At 38.8% G+C, this 11,026-nt stretch overlaps 2 protein-coding genes across 2 annotated transcripts; both read right to left on the minus strand.

The window, feature by feature from the left end:
• Positions 1-4,756: 4,756 nt before the first annotated feature.
• Positions 4,757-5,353, minus strand: LOC127227487 (keratin-associated protein 16-3). Its single transcript, XM_051191834.1, has one exon. The coding sequence runs from the start codon at positions 5,347-5,349 to the stop codon at positions 5,068-5,070; it is 282 nt and encodes a 93-aa protein (XP_051047791.1). The 5' UTR covers positions 5,350-5,353; the 3' UTR covers positions 4,757-5,067.
• A 4,709-nt stretch (positions 5,354-10,062) lies between these two features.
• On the minus strand, positions 10,063-10,380 carry LOC127227486 (keratin-associated protein 16-3-like). Its single transcript, XM_051191833.1, has one exon. The coding sequence runs from the start codon at positions 10,345-10,347 to the stop codon at positions 10,066-10,068; it is 282 nt and encodes a 93-aa protein (XP_051047790.1). The 5' UTR covers positions 10,348-10,380; the 3' UTR covers positions 10,063-10,065.
• Between the last annotated feature and the right edge of the window lie 646 nt (positions 10,381-11,026).

An 11,026-nucleotide genomic window follows, 5' to 3' on the forward strand; every position in this document is an offset into this window, starting at 1 on the left:
AGAAAAAAGACCCCTCGACATATAATAATCAAAACACCTAGCATACAGAATAAAGAAAGAATATTAAGAGCAGCGAAGGAAAAAGGACAGGTAACATATAAAGGCAGACCTATCAAAATTACACCTGACTTCACCATGGAAATCCTCAAGGCCAGAAGGTCCTGGATAGATGTTCTAAAAGTATTAAGAGAACACGGATGCCAGCCTAGGCTACTATATCCAGCAAAATTCTCAATCACTATAGATGGAGAAAACAAGATATTTAATGACAAAGCCAAATTTTCCCAATACGTATCTACAAATCCAGCCCTACAGAAAGTATTGGAAGGAAAACTCCAACCCAAGGAAGGTAACTACGCCCCCAAAAATGTAGGCAACAGATAATCCAACTACACCAGAAACCAAGGGTAAAACAGAACTAATATATTCACAATACCACTGCCAACAACAAACCTAAATCAAACAAGCATCAACAATCAATGGTCCTTACTTACCCTCAACATTAATGGTCTTAACTCACCTATAAAATGATACAGGCTAACAGAATGGATACGAAGACAGAATCCATCCTTCTGCTGCATACAAGAAACACATCTAAGCTTCAAAGATAGACATTACCTCAGGGTAAAGGGTTGGGAAAAGATTTTCCAATCAAATGGAAATAAGAAGCAAGCAGGCGTAGCTATCCTAATATCTAACAAGTTAGACTTCAAACCAAAATTAGTCAAAAGAGATGAAGACGGTCATTTCATATTCATCGCAGGAGAAATCCATCAACACAAAGTCTCAGTTCTGAACATCTATGCCCCAAATACAAAGTCACCCACATTAGTAAAAGAAACACTAATAAAACTCAAAGCTCATATAAAACCTCACACACTTATAGTGGGAGACTTCAATATGCCACTCTCAACACTAGACAGGACCACAAATCAGAAACTCAACAAAGAAACAAAAGAATTAACAGAAGTTATGTCTCAACTGGGGTTAGCAGACATCTATAGAACATTCCATCCAAAGACAAAAGAATATACCTTCTTCCCTGCTCCACATGGAACCTTCTCTAAAATCGACCACATATTAGGTGACATAACAAACCTCAACAGATACAAGAGAATAGGAATAGTCCCCTGTATCTTATCAGACCACCATGCTTTAAAATTGGAATTCAACAACAACACAAATAGCAGAAAACCTGCAAACTCATGGAAACTGAACAATGTGCAATTGTACCACTCCTGGGTCAAAGAAGAAATAAAGAAAGAAATTAAGGACTTTCTAATATTCAACGAGAATGAGGACACAACATACCTGAACTTATGGGACACCTTGAAAGCAGTGCTGCTACGAGGGAAATTCATTGCACTAAGTGCCCATATGAAGAAAACAGAGGATAGTCACATAAGAGAATTAAAAGCACAACTGCAAACCTTAGAACAGACAGAAGCGAATTCACCCCGTAGGAATAGACGCCAGGAAATAATCAACTTGAGGGCTGAAATCAACAAAATAGAAACCAGGAAAACAATACAAAAAATTCAATGCAACGAAGAGTTGATTTTTTGAGAAAATCAACAAGATAGACAAACTTTTATCCAAATTAACGAAAAAGCAGAGAGAGAACATGCAAATTAACAAAATCAGAAATGAAAATGGGACCATAACAACAGACAGAGAGGAAATCCAGACAATTTTCAGGTCATACTTTGAAAATCTATATTCCACAAAAATTGAAAATTCAAAGGAAATGGACAAATTTCTGGATAACTATCACTTACCAAAATTAAATCAAGAACAGACAAACAACTTAAATAGGCCTATAACCCGCAATGAAATAGAAGCAGTCATCGAAAGCCTTCCAACCAAAAAAAGTCCAGGGCCAGATGGATTCAGTGCAGAATTCTACCAGACATTCAAGGAAAAACTAATACCACTACTCCTCAAACTGTTCCACAAGATAGAAACAGAAGGTTCATTGCCAAACTCTTTTTATGAGGCCACAATAACCTTGGTACCAAGCCTCACAAAGACACAACTAAGAAAGAAAATTACAGACAAATATCCCTGATGAACATCGATGCAAAAATACTCAATAAAACACTGGCAAACCGAATTCAAGAATACATCAGAGAGGAACTAGGATACAAGGTGTATTCTAAGAGATTCATATAAAGTCCCTCACAGAACTCGGAAGGGACAAGTCCCCCAGAGCTCAGGTGAAGTGGGGGGGGGCAGAAAATGGAGAGAGAAGTAGGAGAAAATGAGGGGGAGGAAAGGAAAACATGTGCGACCAGGAAGATTGAGCCTGGTTAGGAATAGAAGATAGGAAAGAGAGAGAGAGAGACAGAGACCGAGAGAGAGAACATAAAAGAGGGAGCCAATATTGGTTTGAAGATAAAATTGAACACAAAGAAAGATGGAAAGAACTACAAGACTGCTCCCAACTAACAATTTGAGCTCCCGTGGAAAGGCTATCATAAATGCCCTTCCTGGAGAGGGAGATTAACAACTAACTTCTCCATGGAGCCCTCAACTAATGCCTGTTGAAAACAGGATCAAACACCCATACATAAACACTGAGTCAAACTAGAACCCAGATGCAGATGGAGAGGACAAGACCATGTGGCAGAAACACATACAGACAGCTTACCTGAACAAGGAGGAGCTAACGGGCCACCAGACTGATAGCTGGGAAGCCAGCATGGGACTGACTCAGGCCCCCCTGAATATGGGTCTCAGCCAGAAGGACTGAGCAGTCTAAGAGACCTCAGACAGTGGAGCCAGGATGTATCCCCGGTGCACAAAAAGACTTTGTGAACATTTCCCCCATGGAGGGATAACTGCCTTAATCTAGAGACAGGAGAGAAGCCCTAGTCCCTACTTCACATGACCTGTCAGATCTACATGACCCCTACTGGATGACATTCCCCTACATATGGAATTGGGGTGGGGGGATGGGAGGGTGGTTAGAGTGCATGTGAGAGGGCAGAGAGGGTAAAAGGGAGGAAAGGAGGGAGGGAAGTAGGGAGGGAGGGAGGGAGAGAGGGAGAGGGAACTGGGATCGACATGTAAAATGATAAACTAAATTAAAAAAAATGCTTTGACTCCAAAATTTAAGTTGAAGGACAAGTTACTGGGGAAAAGGATTTCTATTTTTGTTTCCACAGAAAATGAAAAGATGTGGATTCCTTCCAGACTAATGTGGTTTGATCACGCCAGACCGCCTGAAACAGAGTACAAGGTGATCCTACATTCAAAACAACTGGACAAAGCACCCTTGCAGACTACAGCCAGGATTTCTGAATCTTCTTCGAATCCCCCATGACATCGCCCCTTACCAGCAGGAAGTAGTTTGGAAAGAACAACGCCCAAATTCCCAAATATTGTCTATAAATGTTTTCATTTAAATGGACTTGGTTATATAAAATAAATAAAGAAAGAAAGAAAGAAAAGAAAAGGTGTAATTACTCCATGTGAATACCAAAATAAATAAATAAAATGTGTACACCTAGACACATGATGGTGTTGACTCCAAGGGACATGAGGGCATGTGCATCAAAGACAATGAAGTAAAGAGCTTATAACTATTGCTGGGCTTCAGCTTCCTTTGGTCTGCTGTTGACTGTATGTTTGTCAGTATGGGTCTACCATCTACCCTGTCATAGGGATATAGACCTGGCTGTGTCCTCTACAGCTGTCGTCAACCCTGAAGTCCATTTCTACATGTCAGCATGGCTGTTGCTTCAGCTCCTACCCTAGAGCTTATTTGGTCCCTTATCCTATCAATACAAAGTTTGTTTTGATTTCCATCGACCTACTCTTAAACTTCTTTCTGTCTTTTTACTCTCAGTAGTCACTTTATAACATACAAAATGTGTGTGTGCATAATTGTTCACACGTGCGTGTACCTTGTGTGTATGTGGTGTGTGATTTGTAAGTTAATGTTAGTTATTACCATTGGAGTGAAAACAAAACAAAAAAAACTTGTGTTAATGTGGCTAGAGAGATGGCTCAGTAGGTAAGAGTTCATACTAGTCTTGTAGAGGACAGAAGTTCAGTTTCTAGCACCCAGGTTAGGCAATACACAACCAACCACCTGTAAGTCCAACTCCAGAGGGATCAAAAGCCTCTGGCATCTGTGTGTAAATTTACTCACCTGTAGGTACCCACTGGAAGACACACAAACACACATTCAGACATACACAAAATTAAAATGATAATAAATGTTAAAATAGAAAGCATGTGTTACCCTCTGCCACAATACCAGGAAAAAGCAGTTTTTCTTGCAAATGTGTTCCTCTGGATTTCCATCACCAGGTGGTTTTATTGTGATGTGACAAGTTTTGGCACTGGTCATGTTTCTGACATAGTATGTTCACCACAGGCATCATAGCTCTCAGTGGAAACCAAGGAAAGTAAGTTAAGATTCCTTAACATAAAAGATAGCAATAGACAATGTTGTGATTTGTTAGAGCAATGCTACCCTAAGAAGATGCAGCCAATAACAGTATTCCATAGCAGAACACAAGCAGATGTTCTCTGTAGTGACTGAACACTAGAGTCAATTGAGAATGTTTATGTCTTGAGGGAGCAAATAGAAGCAAGGTATTCTGGTTATACTTAGAAGACATTCTATATGTTTTAAACTTGTGTAGCAAAATGGCTTAGAATCACTTACATCAAAACATGGAGTGCTGCTGATCAGCAACACTTCCTAATAAAATTTTTATATTAGTTGCAAAATAAGATGCTAGAATAATGGTAAACACTTCAAAAATTTATTAGATAACAGCAAAGCATAAATTTTCTCTATATTACTCGAAAGATAATATGGCATTAGTAATTAAAAACAAACCAAAACAGGAAGAGTACATTGAAGTATTATTCATATTAAATATGCATTTTGGTAATGGATACAGAGGTTAAAGACACAAAATTGTCACAGAAGCTGCTTGAGCATTCCTATTGGTGTCGGGGGAAATGGAATGCATGTCTCTGGCATATGAGCAAATAAAATGGACCACATATTTGGAAGTGTCCTGTTTGCTTCTAATTTCAGCAATTCACTCAGTAGAAGCTGGAGAACCCATATCCTCCACAACATGAAGGACGGCAACAGCCATATCCATAGCTTCCATAGCCAGAGCCAAATCCATAGCCTCCATAGCCAGAGCCGTATCCATAGCCTCCATAGCCGGAGCCATAACCGTAACCTCCATAACCACAGCCACAGCCCAGTCTGCGGATGCTGTTACATCCACAGCCATAGCTTCCATAGCCATAACCCAGACCTCCGAAGCCTCCATAGCCGTAGCCCAGGCCTCCGTAGTAGCCGCTGTAGTAGCTCATGGTGTCGGGGAGTGGTAGATTTGTTCTGTTGTTTAAGGAGAGACTGTGTGTGAGAACTAGCACCTACAGCAAAGCTTATATACTCTGGGCAGAAGATGTGAGGAAGCTTGGGCCCCTCCTTTGTGCCATTCCATGAATTTTAATTACCCGAGACAACACATTCATCCACTGTCATTTGACCAGCATCTGTTGAGGATGTTGAAGTTTTATTTGGCTACCTAGTGAGTTTGTTTCAGAACTTACTGCTTTAACCTTATTAGAAAGAGTACTTTTAGACCTTAAGAAAATTTGCTATTATTAAACAATACTGAACATATTAAGTATTTTCTTGAATGGAAATTAATTTTTTTCTAGCATATTTTGTTGGGGGACATGGTTATATTTCAAGTCCACAAAATTTGGAAATTAGCTTAGATCAAGACTGAAATGTATCAATGTTTTCAAAAGAGTCACATATTTTGTGTCATGTGAGGGAAGGACTTGACTCACTGTCAAGAGCCATGAATTGTCACCTGATTTCTAGAAGGATAAGACTTTGAGTATGCATGCTTGCCACATTTATTTGAGGGTTTACATTCAATTATGCAATATTTATTTTTGTTTAACAACTGAGTTACAAGTGGAGACAGAGAGACAATGGCAGTGATTAAAAATCCACTTGGCTTCTTGGCAGAGCTCTCCCTAGTTCCTTCTCCTTGTCTCCATAGGGAATCCAGCCTCAGTCTCCCCCAGGTGACATCTGTGCCTGATCTATTCATCTGGTCCCTTTTGTTCTTGAGTTGTTATTGGCGATTTGTGTCTTTCAAGTCTCATTTCACATATCAGTTAATGAAATTTCCAGTGTTTTTCTCTACGCAAGTGAAGAGATGAGGAGGTAATGGTCAAGGCTGTAGCCTCCTCATTCAAGTCAAAACTGCTTACTTCTCCACACTCAGGATAAGGCATGCGCCCTTCACACCACATTGCGTATTTGTGCTCTTCTGTCATTATAGTCACTTTTAGGTATTATTTTGAGATAGCATTTCCTACAGTACCAACTGAACCTTCCCAAAATATTAATAATGCTATTTATTACATAAAACCCACTTTCAAACATAAAACCCTCTGAGCGTTTAATAAGACTTGTAAGACTCTAAAAGATCTAAAATTCAGTAACTGTAATATACAATCAGAACAGGGGAGTGGATAATAAGATGCTATCTCAGAATGTTGAACGCTTGGTGTTCAGTTTCCCTTGGCTCATCCCAGTGAGGTGGCAATGCCCAAGGCTGAATTTGAAGCTGACCAAACCTCACCCACATGTGACCACATCTTGAAATCTGAGTCCCTTATAATTTATTTTATGACTATAATTACTACACTGTTAAGTTTTTGTTGATGTTTATTATAATTTTTGAATGACATATTGTACTTATGATTATAAAGGGACACATTCTTTGTTATAATAAGTTTTTTGTTTTGTATATATATATATATATACATACATACATATGTATATTATTTTTTCTTATTTTACATATTGATCCCAGTTCCCTCTCCCTCCTTTCCATGACCCCTGCCTCCTCCCATTTCCCCCCACAACACAGGGATGGTGATGGCTTCCAGGAGGGATTATTAAAATCTGCCAAGTCATTTGGACTAGGGTCTAGGCCCTTACTCCTGCCTCAAGGCTAAGGGAGTATCCCTCCATGGGGAATGTGCTCCCAAAGTCCTTTCGTGCACCAGGGACACATTCTGGTTCCACTGTCCCTTAGACTGCCCAGGCCTTCTAAATGAGACCCATGTTTAAGGGGTCTGAGTTGGTACAATGCTGGTTTTCCAGCTATCAGTCTAGGGGTTCATGAGCTCCCACTTGTTCAGGTCAGCTGTCTCTGTGGGTTTCTATAACCTGGTCATGACCCCTTTTCTTACCATTTCTCCCTCTCTGCAACTGGATTCCAGGAGTTTGACTCAGTGTTTAGCTGTAGGCACCTGCTTCTATTTCCATCAGCTACTAGATGAGGGTTCTACCAGGAAAGGGCATTTAATGTAGCCTTTCCACTGTTGCTCAGATTATTAGTTGGGGTCTTCCTTGTAGGTCTCTGGACATGTCTCTAGAGTCAGTTTTCTCTTCAAACCTATAATGGCTTCCTCTATTATGGTACCTCTCTCTCTTTATTTATTTATTTATTTGCTCTCTTCTATTTGTCCACTAACTCAATCTTCCTGGTTCCAAATGTTCTCTCTTCCCCTTCTCCTAATTCCCTCTCTACTCACTGCTGCCCCCCCCCCCAACTCCCAATATGCTCAAGAGGAAAATGGGAATAAGTCTACCACAGGACCTAGTAATGCCACTCTTAGCATATACCCAAATGATCCACATCCACACAACAAGGACATCTGTTCAACTATGTTCATATTTGTAATAGCAAGAAACTGGAAGCAACCTAGATTCCCCTCAACTGAAGAATGAATAAAGAAGATGTGGTACATTTACACAATGGAATACTACTCAGAAAAAAAACAAAACAAAACAGAAACAATGGAATCTTGAAATGGCAAATTGGCAGGCAAATGGATGGAACTTGAAGAAACCATCAGAGTGAGGAACCCAGTCACAAAAAGAGGAACATGGTATGTACTCACTCATATATGGATTTTAGACATAGAGCAAAGGATCATCAGTCTCTAATTCACACCACCAGAGAAATTAGGATACAAGGAGGAACCTAAGAGATTCATACAAGGTCCCTCACAGAAGGGGAAAGATTTATTTTTATTTTTTGACCTTATGTAGCTTAGCAGTCAGTTGGCACTCTAAAAACTACATGAATGGCAGGCATATATGACTGACTAGCCTTGATATTAAAGCACAGCCCATTGAGATAATAGCTTGAGCAGTTTATCAGACCCTCTAAGAAATGCTTTCAGCCTGACATGAACTCCAGCCATATTACTGTAGTTGATACAACAATACACCAACACTAACCTTTCTCTGGAGTCTGTGCTATTCTAGCCAAACGTCATTCAGAAGCAGACACAGCCTCTTGAAACTGCAGCCAGATACTGACATCTCTAAAGTTCATGCTCATGAATCACATACTGGAGTTATAAACCCCACCCCTGACTTTCATATTGTTCTAAGTTTATGATTTTATGTCAGACCATCTGGAAAGGTAGTTTAGAACTCTAATTAAATCACAGCTAATAATTTCACACTACTGCTCTGGGACTTGTTTATAAATGCATTTCCCCCAATATTTTGAGACATAAGATCATCCTATAGACAGATGGTGGTGGTACACACCTTTAATCCCAGTACTAGGGAGACAGAAGCAAAAAGATCTCCGTGGGTTTGAGGCCAGTCTGGTCTACAGAGTGAGCTCCATGACAGCCAAGGCTACACAGAGGAAACCTGTCACAAAAAATATCATCTTATATGTGGAATACAAATCTTATATGTGGGATACAAATGACAAACCCTTTCAGTAATTTGACTAGTGCAGAATGCATCTTTATGGGAGATGTAAAACTATGTCATGCAAATTTCTGTTTGTTTGTTTGCTTATTTATTTATTTATTTATTTATTTATCCACTAAAGCAAGAAAAAGTACTTTGAAGAAGATATACCAAAACCACCACTTTCCTATGGACACAAGACAAAAACTATTTTTTCGCAATATTTATTGAGAATTTCATATTTTTCTATCCTCTTAACGTAGACATTATTCAATAAATCTTAAAGAAAAAATTGTGATACTATTGACTAAACTAAGAATATCAACATTAGAAATTATTTTTCTCTTTTATAGTCTTGTGGTAACTATTCATGGAGGGTATTATCTTATTCAGAAAGAAAACACCTCCTGGGAAATCCTATGATGCTGGGTCAGGCTACCTAACTAATCATTTAACAGTGCTACTACTGAGAGTTGTTTCACTGGTCCAACCCTGGTTGGTCCGTCCCAACTTATAGAAGCATAAACTGTAAGTGCAGGTCATACAAATTTTCACTGAGAGTTGTATTTTAGCATTGTTGATTGGTTAGTTATTTTCCTAAGTAGATAACTTGTCAATTGATTGATTGATTCATTTCTCCATTTCAACAGAATAAGCTTTTTAAAGAGGCAAGTGTTAACATAGGCCTTGATCTGACAAAAGTTACAAATGAATGAGGTAAGGTGTAATATATTAATACTTGTATTCAGCATGTGTTGGTCAAGTCAGGGTGATTGTATCTCTATCTCCTTACTGTTTCATTACTATTAAAGTATTCCTCCCCCTCTGCCTCTCTTGCTCTCTCTCTCTCTCTCTCTGTGTATGTGTGTCTACATATATATATATATGTGTGTCTATATATATATATATGTCTGTGTGTGTGTCTGTGTCTTTGTGTATGTTTGTATATATTTGTGTGTTTGCATGCTTATTTACATGCATATATATTCTTGTATGCAATGTGTTGTACTTAACAGATATCAATATTTTTTAATATATAAATGAATTGAAACAAACAAAAATTTTATGTCAATTTCTTATTGAATCATTTATTGACAATTGGACAAAAACTCATTCTTGTTCCCCAAGCTTAAAATGCAGGCACATTTTATAAATGGAGTCTTTACCACTCAAGGATTTCACCTGCCCAGTAATCTTAGGACCATCACAGCCATTTAACTGGGATTTCTCAGAACATTTAGTCAAGGAATCAAATTCTGAGTTACTATAGCAGGATTTCAGTAGAAGCTGGAAAACCCATATCGCCCACAACATGAAGGGCGGCAGCAGCCATATCCGTAGCTTCCATAGCCAGAGCCAAATCCATAGCCTCCATAGCCAGAGCCGTATCCATAGCCTCCGTAGCCGGAGCCATAACCATAACCTCCATAACCACAGCCACAGCCCAGTCTGCGGATGCTGTTACATCCACAGCCATAGCCTCCATAGCCATAGCCTAGACCTCCAAAGCCTCCATAGCCATAACCCAGGCCTCGGTAGTAGCTGCTGTAGTAGCTCATGGTGTCAGGAGAGGTAGGTTTGATCTGTTGTTCAAGGTAAGGTCCTGAGTGTGAATGTCATCAAGTGTAGGGGAAGCTTATATACTCTGTGCTGAACATGTGACAAAACCCGTAGGCACTATTTTCTTTCATTCCAAGTTATTAATGTACTAGAGACACCTCATTAATCTGTTTGCTAACACAAAGGGAGGCATATAACTCATTAAAATATTTTAGCTTGCTTCTCTGCCTAGTTAGAATGCCCTTGAACTAATTGTGTCCTGTTTTTATGAGGAAATGTCAATGCCTTCAAGGTTAGAGAATTTAAGTTTCTTGTTATAGAATTCATTATTATGCTTATCATATCATCCATATAGGCAGCCATTTTTCTTCATATTTTCTCACTCTTAATTTTATTTCATTCATTTAATGTTCCATAATATTCAAATGTGTTTCTCAGATTGACAAACAAAGCATCTGAACTCTTTCAAAAGAAGAAGACATGTTTTAGATGAATGAGCCTAATCATGATAGATACATAAAACGAAACAGAAAATTACAGGTAGAATAAAAACTATTTTACTTTATTCATCATCATAAACAACAACAACAACAAACATTTTCTTGGCTTATCAGAATACTAAAATTCAGAATACTAAAATTTAACCCAGAAACAAAAGGATGATCTAGACATTAAATT

Source organism: Phodopus roborovskii, unplaced genomic scaffold, assembly GCF_943737965.1.
Source record: "Phodopus roborovskii unplaced genomic scaffold, PHOROB, whole genome shotgun sequence".
In the NCBI taxonomy this organism is placed as follows: domain Eukaryota; kingdom Metazoa; phylum Chordata; class Mammalia; order Rodentia; family Cricetidae; genus Phodopus; species Phodopus roborovskii.

Excerpts from the sequence above, each read along its gene's own strand:
- LOC127227487 (XM_051191834.1), bottom strand. The coding sequence starts at position 5,349 with ATGAGCTACTACAGCGGCTACTACGGAGGCCTGGGCTACGGCTATGGA.
- LOC127227486 (XM_051191833.1), bottom strand. The coding sequence starts at position 10,347 with ATGAGCTACTACAGCAGCTACTACCGAGGCCTGGGTTATGGCTATGGA.